Source organism: Theropithecus gelada, chromosome 3 (assembly GCF_003255815.1).
Source record: "Theropithecus gelada isolate Dixy chromosome 3, Tgel_1.0, whole genome shotgun sequence".
NCBI lineage: Eukaryota > Metazoa > Chordata > Mammalia > Primates > Cercopithecidae > Theropithecus > Theropithecus gelada.
The window spans coordinates 82,696,301-82,717,313 of NC_037670.1; the positions used below are offsets into that span (position 1 = coordinate 82,696,301).

The 21,013-nt window shown below is 40.4% G+C and overlaps 1 protein-coding gene across 5 annotated transcripts in view; it reads right to left on the reverse strand.

Annotated features, from left to right (window-relative positions):
• Window positions 1-21,013, reverse strand: part of PLEKHA8 (pleckstrin homology domain containing A8) — an 87,956-nt gene that overhangs the window by 9,452 nt on the left and 57,491 nt on the right. The window contains exon 13 of one of the 5 annotated variants that reach the window (XM_025379854.1): window positions 8,334-8,915. The exons of 3 other annotated variants lie outside the window; for them this stretch is intronic. In XM_025379854.1, the coding sequence (XP_025235639.1) occupies window positions 8,893-8,915 (23 nt within the window). In that variant the 3' untranslated portion in view covers window positions 8,334-8,892. Of the gene's footprint in view, window positions 1-8,333; window positions 8,916-14,355; window positions 20,404-21,013 lie in introns of those variants that run through there. One more of the 5 variants, XM_025379852.1, reaches the window with a different exon arrangement.

Consider the following 21,013-nt stretch of genomic DNA (forward strand, 5'->3'; position numbering starts at 1 on the left):
TGCCTGTTTTGGAATTTCATATAAATAGAATAAGACAGTATGCACTATTTTGTATCTGGCTTCTTTTGCTCACCATAATGTTTCTGGGGTTCATCTAAGCTGCTGGATATTGTCTATCAGTGGTTTTCTCCTTGTGATTGCTGAGTGGTATTCCGTTGTTTCCACACACCAAAATGTGTTTATCTGTTCACTTAGCAAAGTGAAGAGACAAACCACAGTTTGCCTATCAATAGATAGGCAGAATGTATCTTCTAGGAGAAGATGGGTCATTGGGGCTATTATGGAAAAACTCCTTATCTTGCAAAAATACCTAGCAGCGTTATTGCTGGGTCATAGAGTTTAACTTTAAAAGAAATTACCAGATCAATTTCCAAAGTGGTTATACCATTTAAGACTCCAACTAGCAACGTATGGTAATTCCAGTTGCCAATGTTTGTTGTTTTTGTTCTTTTAATGTTCACCAAACTAGTGGATGTATACAGTGCTATCTCAGTTTAGTTTTAATTTGCATTTCCCTGGTGATTAATGATATTGAACCCTTTTTCATATTTTACTGGCATTTGCATGTAGTCTTTTATAAAACAGCTGTTCAAGTCATTGTGCATTTTTTAATAATTTGTTCTGGTATTTTTATTATTGAGTTGTAAGAGTCTGGATACAAAGCTTTTCTCAGTCATATGTGCAGGTATTGTGAATACTGTGCCTCATCTATGGCTTGTTTTTTTGTAAAGTTTTTAGTTTTGATGAAGTCCAATTTGTCATTTTTTTCTTTATAGTTAGTGCTTTTTGTATCCTAAAAAATACTGCCCTATGTTTCCTTGTAGGAGCTTTATCCAGAATTTTCACTTTTACATTCAGTTGTATAATTTATCTCAAACAATTTCACGTGTGTGATGTGAGGTAGGGTTTATCTTTTCCATAGAGATAAGCAGTTGTTCTAGCACTATTTGTTGAAGTGATCTTTTCACCATTGAATTGCTTTGGCATCTTGATCAAAAATCAACTACTATATAAGTGGGGCCTGATTTCTGAACTTTTTCTCGTTCCATGGACCTTTACACCAATACATACCATCTTCATTAGTACAGCTTTAGAGAAAGTCTTGTGATTCACTAATATATGTCTCCCAACTTTGCTAATTTTCAAGATTATTCTGGTTATTCTGGGTCCTTTGCATTTCTACATAAATTTTAGGATTAGCACACCAATTTCTACAAAAACATTGCTGGTATTTTCTAGAACGACTTTATTGAGATATAATTCACATACCACACAATTCATACATTTAAAGTGTACAGTTCAAGTATACAATTCAAAGTGCATAATTCATGCAATAACTTTTGGTATATTACATTATTAATTTTTAAAAATTATCATAAAACATAGATAACATACAATATTCACATTGTTGTGCATCATTTGTTGTGCACAATATCTGGAACATTTTTGTTCTGGAACATTTTTGTTGTTCGAAACAGAAATTCTGTAAACATTATACAATAATTCCCCATTCTTCCTCCCTCCAGCACCTGGTAATCTCTTTCTCTCTCTTTTTCTTTTTTTTTAAAGACAAGATCTTGCACTACCACCCAGGCTGAAGTGCAGAGGCCCAGTCAAAGCTCACTGTAGCCTCCAACTCCTGGGCTCAGGCAATCCTCCTGCCTCAGCCTCCTGAGTAGCTGGGACTACAGGCATGAGCCACTATATCCAGCTAACTTAAAAAATATTTTTTGTAGAGAAGGGCTTTTGTTTTGCATTTGCCCTGTGTTTGCACAGACTGGTCTGGAATTCTGGGCCTTGGCCTCAAGCAGTCCTCACACCTATGCCTCCCAAAGTGCTGGGATTAAAGTGTGAGCCACCACACCTGGCTGCCCTCTGGTAATCTCTAATTTACTTCCTCTCTCTATGAATTTGCCTATTCTAGATATTTCATATAAGTGGAGTCATACAATATTTGTCCTTTTGTGTCTGGCTTATTTCACTTGACATACTATTTCCAAGATTCATCCATGTTAGCATGTTTCAGATCCTGATTTCTTTCCTATGGCCAAATAATATCCCATTGTTTGTATATACCACATTGTGTTTACCCACTCATCTGCTGATAGGCCCTTGGGTTGGTTCCCCTTTCTGGCTACTGTGAACAATGCTGCAATGGATATTGGCATACGAGTATCTCTCAAGTCTCTGCTTTTAATTTCCTTGAGTCTATACCTAGGAGTGGAATTGCTGGATCGTAATGTAATTCTATGTTTACCTTTTTCAGAAACTGTGAAACTGCTTCCACAGCAGCTGCACCATTTTCCATTCCTACCAGCAACGGACAAGACATTCAATTTCTCCACATCCTCACCAATATTCATTTTCTGCATTTTAAAAATTACTATTACAGACATCCTAGTAGGTATGAAATGGTATCTCCTTGTTGTTTTAATTTGTATTTCCCTACTACGTTGAGCATCTTTTCATGTGCTTATTGGCCATTTGTATGTCTTCTTTAGAGAAATGTCTATTCAAGTCCTTTGCCTATTTTTAAATTGGGTTGTCTTTCTGTTGTTGAGTTATAACAATTCTTCATAGATTCTAGATACTAGTCCCTTATCAGATGTATGATTTGCAAATATTTTCTCTCATTCTGTAGGTTATCTTTTCATTTTTTTGACAATGTCCTTTGATGCACAAAAGGTTTTTCATTTGATAAAGTCCAATTTATTTATTTATTTATTTTCTTTTGTTGTTCATGCTTTTAGTGTCATATCTACCTGCTGGTATTTAGATTGGGATTGCACTGAACCTTGAGATCTATTTGAGAACTGACATCTTATCAATATCAGATCTTTCAACCCATGAATGTGGTATAGCTCTTTTCTTTAGGTCTTCTCTAACTTGTTGCAGAATATTTTTATAGTTTTCAGCGTGTAAAGATTTTGCACATATTTTATTAAATTTTCCCTGATTACAAATTTTGCTATGGTCTGAATCTCTGTGTTCTCCCCAAATTCATATGTTGAAATCCTAGTGCCTAAGGTGATGGTATTAGGAAGTGGGGCCTTTGGGAGGTGCTTAGATCATGAAGGTAGGACTCTCATGAATGGGACTGCTGTGCTTATAAAAGAGGCCCCTGAGAGCTTGTTTGCTCCCTCCTCCATGTAGCACACAGCAAGAAGGTGGCTGTCTACAACCTGGAAGAGAGCCCTCACCAGAACCCAACCATGCTGGCACCACCATCTCAGACTTCCCAGCCACCACAACTGTGAGAAATAAATTCCCATTGTTGATAAGCCACCCAGTCTATGGTATTTTGTTACAGCAGCCCCAACAGACTAAAACAGATTTTTATTCTGTCTTAAATGGCATTGTCTTTCAAATTTCATTTTCGAATTGTTTTTGTTGGTATGTAGAAATGCAATTTACTTTTCTTTTTTTTCTTTTCCAAGTCTCACTCTGTTGCCCAGGCTGGAGTGCAATGGTGCGATCTCGGCTCACTGCAACCTCTGCTTCTCAGGTTCAAGCCATTCTCCTGCCTTAGAGTCCCGAGTAGGTGGGACTACAGGTGTGTACCTCCACACCCAGCTAGTTTTTGTATTTTTAGTAGAGATGGGGTTTCACCATGTTAGCCAGGCTGGTGTTGAACTCCTGATCTGCCTGCCCTGGCCTCCCAAAGTGCTTGGATTACAGGCGTGAGCCACTATGCCCAGCTGCAATTTACTTTTCTACTTTGATCCATCTTGCAAACATCCTACATTTAGCTATTAGCTCAAATAGTCTTTGCAGAATCCTTAGGTTTTTTTATATACATCATTTGCAAGTAGTTTTTATTTCTTCCTTTTCAATCTGTATGCCTTTTATTGTCTCTTCTTGACTTACTGTTCTGGCTATGACCTCAACTTCAATAATGAATAGAAGTGGTTATGGTGACAACAGATATCCTTACTTGTTCCTTAATCTTGGGGAGAAAATACTATCATATTCTTAGGTATAATGATATCTAGTATTATTATTTGAATTGTGTTCCTCTAAAAGATTCATTTAATTAATTAATTAATTTTTTTGAGACACAGTCTCACTCTGTTGCCCAGGCTGGAGTGCAATGGCATGATCTCTGCTCACTGCAACCTCCACCTCCTAGGTTCAAGCGATTCTTCTGCCTCAGCTTCCTGAGTAGCTGGGACCACAAGTGTACACCACCATACACACACAGTGCCCAGTCCCAAAAGATATATTTAAATCCTAATCTCTGGTACCTGTGAATGTGACCTTATTTGGAAATAGGATCTTTACAGATATAGTCAAGATGGGGTCATACTGAATTAGAGTGGACTCTAAATCCAATGACAGGTCTCCTCATGAGAGAGAGATTTGGAGGCAGGGAATTGATAAGGGGCTATATTAGAGAATTCTGTTTGGATATGTGATTAAATATCTTGTTTTCTGAAATTTGAGATATTTTAAGTACTTTATAAAAATAAAAACTTGTAAGAAATCGTAAAAAGAAAGAAAGAAAAGGCTGGGCACGGTGGCTCACGCCTGTAATCCCAGCACTTTGGGAGGCTGAGGCAGGTGGATTGCCTGAGGTCAGGAGTTCGAGACCAGCCTGGCCAACATGATGAAACCCCAGCTCTATTAAAAATACAAAAATTAGCCGGGCGTGGTGGCAGGCACCTATAATCCCAGCTACTCAGGAGGCTGAGGCAGAAGAATTGCTTGAACTCGAGAGGTGGAGGTTGCAGTGAGCCGAGATTGCGCCACTGCACTCCAGCCTGGGCAACAAGAGCAAGACCCCATCTGGGAAAAAAAAAAAAAAAAAGTAGAAACTTGCTCTCCTATCAATCCCTAATATTTAGCAGATTAAATCAAAGAACTAAAAGGAACTTAAAAGAAAAAGACATTAAATATGAGTGATGACATTTATGAACAGTCTAAAGATGTCCCTTCTGATAATGTAATTTCCTTTTTGTCTAGGTACAGTTAGAGTGAGCTGAAAAGGAATTAGCTACCCGTCAGAAACAGATACATACGTCCCCTAACCATTCCATTATCATAACTAGTACTAGCCATGCGCTAGGCACAGTGCTATATGCTAGCAATGTGTAATCTCAGCTAATCCTCATAACAACACCATCTCAGTCTTACTGACTAGGAAACAAAGGATCAAGGGGTTAAAGGATTTGTCCAAGGTGACCCAGACTGTAAACTGCAAGGGCAGCACTGGAGTCCAATCTGACCATTCCAAGTCCAACATGGTTTCCATGCTCACACCCAGGAAGATGAGAAGGAAGCAGAGGAGCTGCTTGGAGCTGAGTACCCATGGATGCGGCAGGCAGCTGAGCTTAGGAAACTTGGAAGTGGGTCACGATGAAAACACCAAACTTTTGGCTGTCCAGGAGAGTAAGGCAACATGCCAGGTGATTTACATCCCTTGCCTCATTTAATCCTTGCAAGAATCTTATGAGCAGGGTTGTGTAATCTCTTTATCTCAGTATACAGAGGAGAAAGTGAATCCAGAGATGTTAACTAACATGCTCAAAATCCCACGGTGAGGGTGTGGCAGTGCTGGGATTTGACCCCCAGTCTGATTCCAGCCTCTGCTCTGTCTTATATCACAGGACATAGCCACATAGTAGTAAGGCTGTGGGGCTTAGGGGCAGCCTGTCTGGGCTCACAGTGCTACTGCCCACATGCTTTCTCACCCACCTTGAGCAAGACAAGCAACATTTCTTCTTCTCCCCTATAATTGGGGTTAATAATAGTGTCCACTTCACAGCTACTCTCAGGGTTAAGTGAGAACCTATATGAAGTTTTTCACACAGTGGTTGGTAGTACACAAGTATTCATAATTATTATTGTAATTTAGGAAAGAAGTAAAAGCTAACAGCCCAGTGTCCTGATGTTGCAGCAGACCAAATAGTTATAACTGAAATTGGACCCCAGTTGGCCCCAGTTTAGGCATGTTTCTCAATTTTCTCCTGTGAACCCCACTATAAAATAACATGCCCATATGTTATGCAGAGGAGGAAAGCATTGAGAGAAAACCTGATAACCTGACCAAAGGCATGTCTTGGACTTATTTGAAAACTTACCAGGCTTCTTTTGGTTACAAGTGATAGAATCCTAATTCCAACGAGCTTTAAATAAAGTGAGACTTATTGACTTACATAACCAGAAAAAGCAAGCATGGAGGTGGCCCCAGGCATGATTCGATTCAGAACTCAATGTCATATCCCTATCCTCTTTCTCTCAATCTCACTTTAACCGTAGGGGAAAGGGATCCTCTCTCCCAGTTTCTAAATACACAGTCCCAGGGAAGTCCCATGATGGGCCTATTCTGGATCATATGCCCCCGCTGTGGCCAGAGGCCTGGGAACTGTGACCGGCAGCCCAACCAGAGCTCAGAGTGGAGAATGCAGTTCATTCAAAGGAATAAGAGTGTGCTCCAGAATAAGGGGAGGAGATGAAGGCAGAAAAATAGACATCCTCTGGAGTATGGAGAGTGGGGTCCTATGGAGAGTGTCAGGTGCACCCTAATGCTCAGTTAGCCATTCTGGAATCCTCCAACTGGGATACAGCTGTGAAGCACTGCAGCTGGCTCCGGGGCTCAGGCAAGGAAGAGGTAGTGCCACATTCACATACAGACATGATTAGATGAGGGTCTTCTTCTTGAAGGTGCCATGACACACAGTGCAAAGCGGAGAGACTAGGGGCAGCAGTGAATCTTTTGTGAGGGCAGGGACAAGTGGACCAAATAAGGAAAGGCTTATTCCGCCAGGTAAACTCCAGGCATGATGGAGCCATACTTCCCTTTCAAACAATAACAACGATTATTATTACCACCACCACCGTTTTTGTAGCTCTTGCCCGGTGCTAGACACTGTGCACAATTCCCGACTTGATCCTTATAACAATCTTTTGCAATATGACTCTCACTATGAATGAAGGCGTCTTCCAGCTCCACACTCCTGTGATCATCTCTTCATACTAATCAAGTTGAGGATTTGGGATTTTATAAAAGTCTTGTGTAACACACAGAGAGAGGGTCCTTAGTTGCTCACACACATGCCACAAGAGATTATAGGGTTTCCATGGGCTTCTATGAACGTAAGGCTGAATGGTCCTTAAAACAAACGCATGTAGAATAAAGTTTACTGCTTCATTCTCTCATCTGCCATCTCTGGATGGCTGGGTTTGATCAGCATAAGCTAATCCTGAATTAAAGTTCTATGGCCCAGCAATTTCACTTGGGCAGAGAAAGGACTGACATTTCATTTCCAAACTCACAGAAGCACAAAGAAAGAAATCTTTCAGCTCCTTTGATAAACTGCAGCCAATTCATGTGCAAAATCCCCATGTTGCTAAGAGTCTTTCTGGCTTCTTGTAAGATGACTGTCAACCACTCCAAATGGCTTTTTTTTCCTGATTTTCCATTTATTTCAGATGCACTGGGCAAGTCCAGTCCCTAGGTATCATACTGGCATTCAGTCTTTCCTTTTAGCCCCAAAAGAATGTCCCAACACTTAATGAGTTGTATAAAATAGAATATTTGGATGAGCAATAGCTTCATGTGGATAAAGGAATAGCAACTTGTGAGAAAAAATATCAGTGAAAAAAAAAAAAAGGTGGTGAGATAAAGCTAGCAATTTTAAAGAACCTTGATAGGAGGTATGAAGCAAATGTCATTATAAGGAGCAGCACCTGCCAGGGGCCCACCACATTCTACAGTGATTTTTAACCTTGTTTCTAGAATAACACCTCCCATCCTCCATTAAAAAATAAAAAGATATCATGGGTATCAAACAAAAGTCAAGCAATATAGTGAAGTACAAAAAAAAAAAGAGTAAAACAAAATCAACACCCACCTAAAAATAATGGTAATCCACTTTAGGTGAATATAATTCTTGATCTGTCTCTACATAGAGAGATAGAGGAAATATATATTTAGAGATACGGTCTTGCTGTATTGCCTGGGCTGGAGGGCAGTGGCCTGCAGCTTTGAACTCCTGGGCTCAAGTGATCTTCCCACCTCACTCTCCTGTAGTGGAACTACAGGCATGCACCATCATGCCTGGCTAATTTTTAAAGATTTTTTTTGTAGAGAAGGGGTCTTGCTCTGTTGCCCAGACTGGTCTCAAACTCCTGGGCTCAAGCGATCCTCCTGCCTTGGCCTGCCAAAGCACTGGGATTACAGGTGTGAGCCACCATGCCTGGCTGAGGAATTTTTATAAACGTAGATTCACATTTATTTTTAATTTATTTCTTATCACATTTATTTTTAAATAAATAGCATTCAGCTAATTGGGTTGTATTTAAGAAACTAAAGTGAACTGGAACAATACATATTTCTTTTTAGAAATCTGTTTTTTTAAAAGATTACCAAAAAATTTAAGAAATTATGTGTTTTTGAAAAAAGTTTAGACAGTAGCAAGTCTCTGCTATGAAAATAAGAGGGTATGAGTGCTCTTATATCCTCCCTTCTCCCATTCCCAATTTATTAGCTATCTTAGGGTTTGTAATATTTATAATCTGTATCTAACTGTGACTATAATTTCCAGTTTGATCTTGGTTCACCACCAGTTTTTTTTCTACCAGCTCATCCATCATTGAGTTATTTGGTTCATCTTTCCTATCAAATGGTTTCCTTAAGAAGGGCACTCGGGTGTTGTGTTCTGCTTAAGAGAACTTGACATTAGATTTGACGACTTGGTTGGCAATAATACATTTGAGTCATTCTTTTTTCCTACTCAGAACTTTGGAAATACTCCTCCATTGTTTCCTGTCACAGAATCTTGTGGAAAGGAAGTTTGAGGTCCCTTGGTGACTTGCTTTTTCTGCCTGAATGGTGAGGAATTGTTTCTTCATTCTTGAAGTTCAGGATCTTCATCAGGGTATGTTTTGGTGTCAAGTGTTTTCTGTTGGATTTCCTACAACATAGTGCACTCTTTTAATCTAAAGATTCCTTCCTTCGTTTCAGGAAAAATCTTTTGTATTTTATCTCCAGATACTTTTATAGTTCCTTTTTATTTTTGGTCATCAGTTACTCTTATGTCAGAATATCTCGATACTCCTACATTTATCCTTTCAGGAATTACTTGAATCCCTGTTTTTAAAATTCTTCATTCTCTGCATCATTTCAAGCCTTTTCTTCTGTTATCAATTCCATTTTCAACCATGTTTTTTGCTATTTCTAATACATTTATTTGTTCTATATTATTTTAGGCAAGTTTTCTTATCTCTGCCATCTGCCTTTTTATCTGAATCTGTTGTTTCACCAGTTCCTGAGTACTTATTTTATTGAGTTCATGTTTTCTAAGTTCTCTGCGAGCACAACACACCTGTGGGAACTTTTGTTTCTTGGGCTAGCTGTTTCTCCATATTGGTTTCATCTGTTTCCCACTCCGCCCCATCCCCTTTCTGGCTGTAGCATACTCACATAGTTGCCAGGCCATCTTCCGTACATTTGCTCATCTTTAAGGTGAGCAGCTCTGTTAAGACCAGGTATTTGCCTTCATACAGTGTCGGTGTATTCTCCTTGACATATTTCCCATCTTGTTTGGCATCTATTTCTTTTGCCCTGTAGGCTTGTGTTCTATATACTTTCCAAATGGATAACACTGAAAATATTTAAGCACCAACATGTCACAGACATTGAGCAGACAGAACAGAGGTTGGTCATAGCTCTAGGCCACATGTTACTCCTGTAGTTGCTGGTCTGTAGGGTGGTCTGGAGTGGGGGGCTTCTTGTGAGAGGGGCTGGGGTGGCCAGAACAGCATGAGACACTTGGATAAGTGATTCTTTCCATTGTGGTGTGGAAGTATTTTGGTATTTTAATAACCAGCACAGCCACATTAGTGTGTACCAGCCAAGTATGAGCCCAGCCTGTCCGTGTCTTTGTGTCTATATGGAGGAGGAAGGAGCTGTGTAGAGGCTTTTACTAGAGGACTGGACTCTGCTCTGTCTTCTGATACTTGCATTAAGTCCTGCACCAGAGTGAATTTTGAATGGAGAGAAGACATATCTACTGTATGTACAGAGGACACAGTCTTTGGAATGTGGGTTTGTCTCTTAATTCAGGGATGAGCTAGTTCCAGTCCTCTGTTTCACCCATCTCTCCCCAGCAAACTCCATCCCCAACCCACCCCCACCCCACCCTACAACACCCCCACTCAAAGGAAGGAAGAGATAAAGATACTCATCCTGCCCCTATTCACCAGTCAACTTCTTTCCAAAACCTGAAATTTCAATGAGTATTCTGCATCTTGCCAATCCCCTCTAGCAGGTGGGATTAGGAGCTCTTCTTTCTTACCAGGAAAATCTGGTCTTTGTGTTTGACTGTCATCCTTTGAAGTTTAAGACACAAAAACAAGGTGGAGCTCCTTCCATTGCCTGGATGCTAGTGAATTTTTTAAACTGAGTTTTACTTTTTGAATTTTATTTAGTCTGGTTGTTCTTTAGGTTTAGCTTTAGGGGATGAAGTGACTGTGATCTGACCAAAATTATCCTGAAAGATCCCACAGTACAATTTTAAAGGACTAAACCAGCAGCTCTGGGGGTTCTCACTCTGGGCTGCAAATTAGAATCACTGGGGAGATTTTAACGTCAGTGACAGGCCACATTCCTAAGCCTGATTAAAGTGGTCTGGGAGATGCCCAGCTATAAGTGGCATATATATTTTTTCTTATTTGCTTGGTTTTTGAGTCCTTCCAGTGATTCTAATGCACAAACAGGGTGAGAACCATGAGCTGGACCTTGCATTCTAATCGTTCCTAATTTGATATATATAAGCACCTATAAAATACAAACATTTTGCATGTGTATTAACAAAGACAAAATATAAAAAACACATAAATTATTTATACTCTGTGTGGTCAGTCGCTCAAAGTATTTCTTGAGCAGCCAAGGAAGCAGGAGGGAATAGAAGTGTATGGTTTTGCTTCAAAAATATTTTTATCTAGCTGGCTAACAGAACTAACACATCTGAAAGAATCACAAAGCACATGGTGGTGACGCCCAACTCTTAAGACAGTTTTGGAATTATACCACAGACAAGGAAGGCATTGTCAGGTGCGGGGCACATTGACATGAAGGTAAAGTTCATGATTTAATGAGAGATGTGGCTACGCCAATAACTAGAACCTAACACCAAAGAATTAGTCCAGTTACCTTGGAGTCACACTTCCCATCCCTAAGTTGTAATTCATAAAGTATCATTTAGAAATGCAGGGGATGTTTAGAGGTAAAATCCATAGCAGGGATTTATTGAGTCTGGGAAGATTTTGAGGGGTTTCCAGGAATAAGGATGAGAAAAGGGCATACCAAGTTTGTAAAGGGACTTAAAGCCTGGCATAGAGTCACAGGGAGCATTTTCAGGTTTGGAAGGCCATGACAGGTTTAAGAGCAGAGAATCCAGAGATCAAGCTGTAGCTGTGCACAGCACTGGGAGTATGGAGGCGGAGGCAGGCCTTGCTGTCACAGCAGGTATAGTGAGGAAGTGAGAGGAGAGTTCGGAGTGTCCGAATTTCTTGCCTGAGAGACTAGAACAATGGTGACTCAGCTGACCTGGATGGAAAAGCTTTAGGTGCAACCAAGTTTGGCTTTGGGGTTTCAAGTGAAGGTAGGGTCTCTAAGGGATGGTCAGGAGGCAGGTGGGTCTGGATTGGAGCTCCGAGACCACAACCCAGGTGAGTGACCTGTGCCTGAAGTATAATTGAAGGGTTATCTGCAGGGAGGAGAGCAGAGAGCCAGGTCTAAATTAGGAACAAGGTGGAGAATCATCACATCTCCACGGAACTCTGGGGAAGTGGGTTGGTCACTGAAGTACAATGATCAGGGGAAGGGGAGGATGAGGGAATTCACTGTCTAAGGTGATCTCATAAAAGACTCTGAAGCAGGATTTGACTTCACAATATCTAAAATCCTTTCCAACAAGCTGGACTCTCAAGCCAAAGCAAAAGGTCCTAAAACTGGCCATATACAAGTGTCAGCAAAGATGCGACAACTTTGTTCTCTGAGGACAATGCATTCATATAGCAGATCACCCCAAATGTGATCTGTGTCCTCAGTGCTGATGTCAGACCATCATCGTTCATCAATTCTCCATCAACCTGAACCACACTGCTCCAAAAGTGGTTATCTCCATTTCATGCCTCTGGAGAGGATGACAATAATGACAGTGGCAGGATGTGTGTGTCAATCCATGTGGACACACACACACAGGACATGTGCTCATATCATAAAAGAGCATCTCTTCTAACCTACCAACATGAGTGTAAGAAAAAATAAAAATATCAACTCTAGGGTCATTCTATTCCTTCTTGTTCTTTTGGTTTCTCTACTGCAGCACAGATGAGCACAGATCTTCCAGTGTGTCCAGGTTATCGTAGAGTGATGGTAGAACAGAAAATGCATCAGTACCTGCAGTTTCTGGAGTAATAGCAAGTGGCATGCACAGCCACACTCTGTTCTCCTTAGCTGGACCCTCATGACCACAAGGCTGCTGTACTCCTCTACCCACTGGAAGTTGGGACAGACATCCAAACACATTCTTTTTCTGAAACCAGCTCTGTTCATCCTCTAGACAGCAGTCCAACCGCCCCAAAGGATACAGCTGAAGAACAGAAATGAACTCCCTTCATATACCTCCCATCTGAGCACACTCCTTCACCTAGGCACAGAGAGGCCAGAGGTAGATAGCTGGTCCTTACACAGCCTCTCCAGCGGTACTAATGTTTCAGATTTATAAGAAGCCATTATGAGAAAGATCCTGGGGTTCAGTGGGGTACTGCTCATAACTTAGAATAAGCCCATACAGACTGGTCTGAAAGGCACTTCCTTTCTTACACAGTGAGGAAGACAGTGGTGTTTCAACATATCTCATTTGGATTTTGCTTTAAGATTTGCCTATATTCAGTGTGAAACAATGATAGAGGAGCTCGTCATAGTGATTGTCTCAAGGGATAGTGGCCTATTAAAATTCGTGCAAGTAAAAAGGTCAAGGCAGTGTATTGTAAAGGTACAGGTTTCTCAAGAAGAGGAACTTTAGGGCAAGGAACAAGGGCCTCTAGACAGCTGGAATTAGGAAAGGGAAGCCAGCCTTCAAGGAAACTTTGCTGGTGTCCCTGGCTACTACATGATTTTGCATCAGTGCTTCTCAGTGTGCCTATACCATCCTTCCTCTACACCAGCTTTTTCTTCTTCCTTCTCTTGCACATGGTGCAACATAGCCACCCCAGTCCCAACTCTACTTGACCCTTTTGCTCAAGCACCTACCACTCAACACTCCTGTGTCTCTCTTCTTTCAATCCCTCCCACTCTTAATTCTAATGGACTCTGCTATTGTGTTTAAAGAGGCAGCTGGAGAGGGCTCAAGTGGGCAATAGTGGGAAGATTCCCTGAGAAGCGAGTGGACAGGACAGCTCTCCAATGCCAGTCATACATATCTGTAGGTATCCTAATATGCACAAACAAGTGTATGAGAGGCGAAACCTGACAGGTTAAACACTACTTTGGCATCAAGTGATTTAGGCAAAAAAGTGTCTGCTACTGATGTCATCTAATTAAGCACACAGCCACTGAAACATTATGCTTAGCAAATTAATCTACTAATTGTGCTGCATCTAGTGTCTCTGAAAACAGAATTAAACCAAGCCAAAGAACATAGCTACCTCTGAAAGGAGCAAGTCTTTCTTGAATGCTTAAAACACCCAGGGCAAGGCCATTCCAGAGGCCCTCTGATGCTTCAAAATCATCTTTTGTTTAGGTTTTAAGCAGTTTCATAAAAATTTTGGAGCTTGGGGCTGGGCACAGTGGCTCAAGTTGTAATCCCAACACTTTGAGAGGCCGAGGTGGGTGGATCACTTGGGGCCAGAAGTTCGAGACCAGCCTGGGCAACATGGTGAAACTCCATCTCTACTAAAATTACAAGTCAGACATGGTAGCGCACGCCTGTAATCCCAGCTACTCAGGAGGCTGAGGCATGAGAATCCCTTGAACCCAGGAAGTGGAGATTGCAGTGAGCTGAGATTGTGCCATTGCACTCTAGCCTGGGCAACAGAGCAAGACTGTCTCAAAAAAAAAAAAAAAAAAAAAAATCATGTTGGAGTTTGGTTGCCTGGGTTTGTAGCCTGGCTTATTCCTCCTAGCTGTGGGATCTTAGGCAAGGGGCTTCCCCAATATATGCCTCAGTTTTCCCAGCTGTAACCTGAGGATAACAACAGTACCTGCCCTATGGAGTTATTAGGAGGATGATATGTGCTTATATTTGTAAAGGGCTTAGGTTGATGCCCAGCAAGTCATGTGTGTTGCATAAATGAGACTTCTTATTGACATATTCAATTAGGCAGAAAACCACACAAAAATCTTTCAGAACTTAATACTTAAAAAATAAGTTTATTATAACCAACGAATATAAAATCTGACAGATATTTTCAAACATTTTTGCAAAAAAAGTAAAACCCTCCCCTTTCCCCCCTCCCCGCCAGATACAGAATAAGGACTTGGACAGAGAAACAATACAAATCTAAACATGAAACTGTCGCTCATCGGTTGGTCCCAAGAGGCTCCAACATATTATATTCTAAGTAAAGGCCCATTAAATTAAGAAGTTAACAAGCCACTTGACACTTTTATAGTTTAACTTGCTTTCTACTCTGATTATAATGCTCATTCAAAATGCTGAGAGACAAGAACAGGTAACGTTAATACTGCACGTGACAGATATTCAAAGTGCATAAATCTATGAAACCACAAACATTCATAAGAATACTAGGCACGGAATTAAACAGTGACTTAAAAAATTAATCCAAGGAAATCTATGTACATTTTAGCCTTTGGCATCTGGTCTATCATGTTTCTTCTTTATGTAGACATCAATTTGTTAAATCTATTAACCAGATTAAATTTATCTGACCACATTTCTCATCTGACAGATTGTCCACAGCCAATTTCACATGAGGTAGTTGGGCTGTTTAATGACATTCTAGTGAAATTCTCATGATACATGGGAATTATACATTAAACATGCCGTGGAACTGGCTCATAGCCTTCTAGGAAACAACAGAAGTACTTCTAGAGCATCCTTCCTATCAACACTGACTCCATATACACCTATAAACAGACATGTATACACAGGAGTCTGTGTGGGTAAGATCGACTTTGTAAGGGGTATCCACCATCCCAGGGTGGTTTCTGTTTGTAAGGTACAGGGAGGAAATACTGACCACACTTTAAATATATGAAATATTTAGAACAAGCAGGATGTTATTCTTACATTCTCACATAGCTTAGCTGAAAACATTTGTTCACTCTGGAACAGAAGTGATTAATACGGGAAACAAAGAATTTTGAAGACTTTTGCATTGCAGAGTAGTGGTATTTTTTTCCTTTTAATTAAAGGCTATATAAAAACAGCAGAGGAGAAAGATCAATGCATGCATCAACTGTACCAGAGAGGCACTGTTAATGACTGTTTAATCATGCCCTGGAGTGCCTGAATGCAGCAGTGCAATGAGAAATCATGCAAATGGTCACTGTACACAGGACTATTGACTGTCTGAGACAGGATGGGAATTGGGAACATTTACAGGGAAGGTCTAGTAAACAGTATATTTATGGAATTGTTGAAAGAACTCCTAATGACCTTGTAATACAGATAAACAGTCTTAAAATACCATTAGACAGCTAGTGAATTGTTTTTTATGAAATGACTATGAAACCCCTGAGTAAGCAACTGCAGATTACAAAGGGACGTACAGAAGTAGAATGTACTTCTAACGAAAGCATTCTATATACAATTCATAGGAATACAAATTTACCATACATAATGAAGTTTGTGTGGAGACCTTACAAGATCACAGAGTATCTGAAGTCAGGCCCTCAAAGACCAAACACATTAGCTCAGCTAACAGAACAATGGCTGAAAATATATTTTACTTATAAATTCTACATCTAAAAATTTTAAAATTTAAAAAAGGTTGATAGATTAGCTTAAAAAAAGAAATGAAACATGAGGGAGAGCTGAATAGTTGTAAAACCTGTGACTAAAATCAGAAGCAACTGGTTTTAATCAGTGATTCAGAAATGCACCATTATATAACCAAGTTCTCATAGGACATGGTAGTTTGCTAGGAAAAAACTTAATTTTCCTCCAGAAAGTTCCCCAAATGCCTCACATCATCGTCTATTGCTCATGACCCTCTGACTCTACTGCCTTATCTGATATTTCTCCATATGTATGATTTTCACAATCAGATCAGGTTTCCTTAAAAAAAAAAACTCTTACTTCAGCTCCTCTTTCCCTCACTTCAAATTTAGTGGAGAAAAATGTACTTTACTTATTTGGTCCCTATCACATATTTTTAATTAAAAACACTTTTCTGAAAATATAAAGTTAAAAGCATCAACTTTTTGTTAATATACATGGAAAGTAATAACCAAAAGGAGAAGAGTGCAAATTTTCCAGCTGCACCCCTCTAATAATCATCTTTCCTAGGTGCCCCATGTCATGTCATTCACCGGCTTTCCAGCTACAAATGGGAATATGGGCTCCTTCTTAAGAAGCTCTTGCAGTCTGGAGGTGGGGAAACAGAATCCCCTCTGATCAGGCACCCAGCCCTGGGCTAAGTTGGTGCCAGATGCTCTACATATGTGCTAGAAGCTGCTCCTGAGAAATGGGGCAGAACAAACATAAGTGGGGGCAGATTTGGCGTGCTGATGGCAGTACTGCTGGCAATTTTCAGTAGCAAAGAAGAGAGAAAAGCAACAAGGCTGGACTATGAAGTTCAGAAATCCCTCATCATGGAATATGACATTGGGGGAAGTTTAATAATCAGAATGACATGCAAATAATGGTAAGAAGGTGCCTGAAGCCACTACTTATATATCCTAATGAGAACTACCCTTCAAAGTCAATGTCTTGGGCCCACAGGCCCAACATTCTGTGAGAGCTCCTCTTCTGGAACTCCCTTCAGAGCTACATCAAGAGCCAATGAGAAGATCATCTTCTCCTCATAGTTACAATTTGGTTTCACTCCCAAAAGGGATCTCTCCAATTTAACATTTCTCACCAGCATTAGCTATAAGGAATCTAGCTTGCTTTCAAAAGTCAAGAGACTTGCCATCATTGAAAATATTTTGTTTAATTCAGCAAATACACCCTGATACCTACAAAGTGTAAACACTGGCTTTTACCATAGGGAGAAGTACAGGCACAATGAAATTGTGTGGAATTGTCTCATAAGGGGTTAGCCTAATGTTACTTATTTGTGTCTATAATACCTAACAGACCAATTTCCTTTTTCTTCCAGTTCTCTCTAAAGGTTATGCTAGAAAAATAATCCTAAAAATGCTTTGAGCAATGACAACAAGGTGATTACTCTGCCAACAAAATACTAGAGTTTTCTCACCTCCTCTCACAGCAATGGTGAAAGTAAACTTAGGTGTCCCAGAAGTCTTGGAGGGCAATGGAGAGAAAGCTTTAAATATCTTTTCTCATTGCCCCTTTCTTGCAAAGTGACTACACATCAGCACAAATTATGACTTTAACTACAACAGAGAGCAAATACTGTAGATGTAGGAGGAACCTCTGACTATGCCCGGATTCAGGTTAAGCTGAATTTACTGTTTAGTATTAGGTTCAATTTCTAATATTTTTATTTAAGGATCCTCAGTTCCTTAAGCAAACTTTTATACATCTTAAACTTTTATACATCTTAGGCAAACTTAATATGCTCCAGTGGGGAAAATACCTATTAAAAATATTACCCTCTTTCTACAGATGTGGAAAAAGGGTAATTGGAAAATGCAACTTATTCAAGCTATTCTGTCTGATCTGGTTTCTCAATGATCTCAGATAATATTAAGCCCCTCATTCTCAGCAAATTGAGTTGTGTACATCTAGGCACTACCTATACAAATGCAAAATGGCCATGCTGAGCAGCTTTCCTTTTGTGTGTATTCAGAGCTGGGGTGGCAAACCTGAGGTATTTTCAGACTGCTACCTCTCCAAGAGACCACAGAGTTCACCTCAGGTGGCAGGGAGCACCAGCAGCTGTTTAGAATGATCACGCTGCACAATTCTACCAACCACCTGGTATCATCCCCTCTAAATGGTACAATACCTAAAACATCTTCATTCCAACTATAAGCAAAAACTGGCTGCTTTTTCTTTTTCCGTTTTAGGGGGCTATGTCAAGGGCAGGGACTATCCCCAAGTCCTGCCATCATATTCTTACTAATCAGAGAAGGAGATCTATACTCACTGCTCATGAGAGTGGGAGGGAAATAACACACACACACCCCTTGGCAAAATACAAAATAATCAACATCATTTTAATACCCCCCCTTTCGCCCTAGCCTTAAAACATGTGATACTGATTTTTGAAGTTTAAGTATTTTCCAGAAGTCTTTATGTGGGCAAAATACCTAATTAATCTGAGCTAAATAAATGTTCATTTGTTTAAAAACACACAAAGGCAAAACCAGTACCCCTCCCTACATAAACTTCTCTGACTAAAGAGAGAATTCCCTCCATCCTAGAGATCTGCAGCAGGAACAGCATCATCTAGAGATGATGCTCAACTCAACCAAGCCCCTCAAAGGACCTTTGACCCTGGATAACTACCTTATGCTGGAACTTCCCTTCCTGTTACTAGAAGGAAGTAGCCTCTAATGGGGAAGGTACCCATGGCTTCTTTCCAATGCACACTCAAGGCAGCATGATCTACTGAGACTAGGGCCAGGGTTGGAGCATCACACTGTGCAGAAGAATGCCCACTCAACATTGTTTTATGAAATAATGTTTCTTAAGTTTTAAGAAGTTTAAGAAACTGTTTTCTTAAGTCTCACCTTTCAACTCTGACGCTGTCCCAAAGCTTCTGAGATTGATAAACAGCTACATTTTGCTTGCTCTGCATTTTTGCTGATTAAACTGAGATTAATTGGTAAGCAGGTTCAGAGCCATGGCCCCTGAATGCAATGCAAAGGCCTACTGGCTGGGTGTCAATGCTGGCTCAATTAAGAATGCTGCTGAGTAAACTTGCTCCACTTCTCACTCTCCATTTAGCTATTTTATTTAAATGGCGGCCTATTCCTTTTTGAAAAAAAAGGACATATCATTTAGTTCTTGAAGAAAACTGGTAATTTTGTAAACTAGAATTTAATCTAGTTGCTTTTCAATACTGTGTGCAGAAGAATCGCATGTGAAGTTTATCGAAATGCAGATTCCTATGTCCCACCACCTAGACTCTGGTTCTTTAGGTCAAAATAAGGCCTGGGAATCTGCTGTTTGAACAAGCACTCCATATGACTATGGTGCAGAGGCAGTCCAGGTCACAGTTGGAAATTAACTGGCTCCTCTGCTTAGAAACTATGTGACTGTGAACAGATCCCCCAACTTCTAAACCTTGCTTTTGAAGTGGGGTAATAATCCCTTTGAGTATCATTCCTTGTGATGTCCAATTGAGATAATGCATGGGGAACATGCTGGTAAATGGCAGGCAGTTGGGAGGTGTCATCTCAAATGACCTGTCCCGCCTCTCTCATATTCTCCCCTCCAACTTGGGGTTAGGGCACACCATTAATCTTCTCAGAGCAACGGTCTCATGCCTGTCAGCAAGGATGGGACTCCTGTCCACATCTTCTTTGCCTCCCACAATTGCATTGTCACGTGAATGCCCTGAACATCCTTACTACACAGGCCCTTATCACTGACAGAGTTGCAATGAAGAGGGTCCACTGAAGAACATCTAGGAACAGCAAACTCTACACAGCTTCAACAAAGCAGCTTATACTACCTCCAAATGTCTAGTCTAAGTTGGCTGGAATACTGACTATGAATTATGGATTAATATGGGTTTTGTTGATTTTCAGCTTGGGTTTGGGTGGCCCATTGGAACTAAAATATAAAAACAATACAATACACAATAACAGCAAATTTGTTTGTTAAATCTGCTCTTATAACTTGCTGTTCAAGTCTACAGCAGCTTATCATTTGGTTTCCAGTAGGCCTGCTGAACTGAAATATATAGCACCTTGATCTTTAAACAAAACACATACGCATTTTAAAAATTATAAAAGCACTGGGTTTTGCCGCCTCCTGTCCATCCCCCAAAGTGAAGGGGTTGGAGAGGGTTGAGGCTGTTGCTGGAAATTAAGTAGGGCAACAAAACACTTTAGCACTTTAATCCCTGAAGTTAGGAGGTGCTGCCCAGCAGCCATCATACCACCTCATCGGATTCCAGCCCGTGGACCTCGTATAAAGTGTCCAGTATGGCCAGCTGCTTCTCCATGGCAGGGAGGTAAAGGCTGAGGTCCCTCTGCATTCCAATACTGAAAGCTTCTTTCTGGTGGTCACCTTCCTTTATAGTTAACGCGGCCACAAAATCTTCATAGGATGGAGCTGCCCTTAAAGCTAACTGCAAAAGAATAACCCATGAGAATCTGCATCAAGTCTGTCTCTCACACACTTATTTTTATGCATGTGCACATGCACACACATACTTTCACACATACAAACAGCTGAGAAGAGCAAGAGTAAAGAAATATGACTACCCTTCTAATTTGTGGCTTCTCTAAAATTATGTTTCAAGGACCAATTCAAATAACTTTAAGGCTAGAAGAAACAAGTGTGTACTTGGGCCACCTTAAGGATAAATAATGCTATCACATCAGGGAATGCTGAGAGAGAGTCTGAGAAAAGCTCCCTTCTGATCCACAGTGTGATCCAGACTATTCCCCTCAGATCTTCAGAATCTATATGCATATTGCCATCATGGTCTTTATTCCCACATGGCCTGTCTTCCAGGGCATCTCATTCTCGTATCTCATCTCTATATATTTCTTTGCATATCTTCTATTTTTCCCCCATATAACAATATTTCCTTTGTGCTCTTGAATGCTTTCTAGAAAGGAAGGGAGCTAACATTTGTTGTTTGCTTGTGCGCTGATGCTTTAACATAGTTTATTCTAGTTGATCTTTATAAGAACCCCGTACAGTTTATATCTCTATTTTATATGTAAACGTCA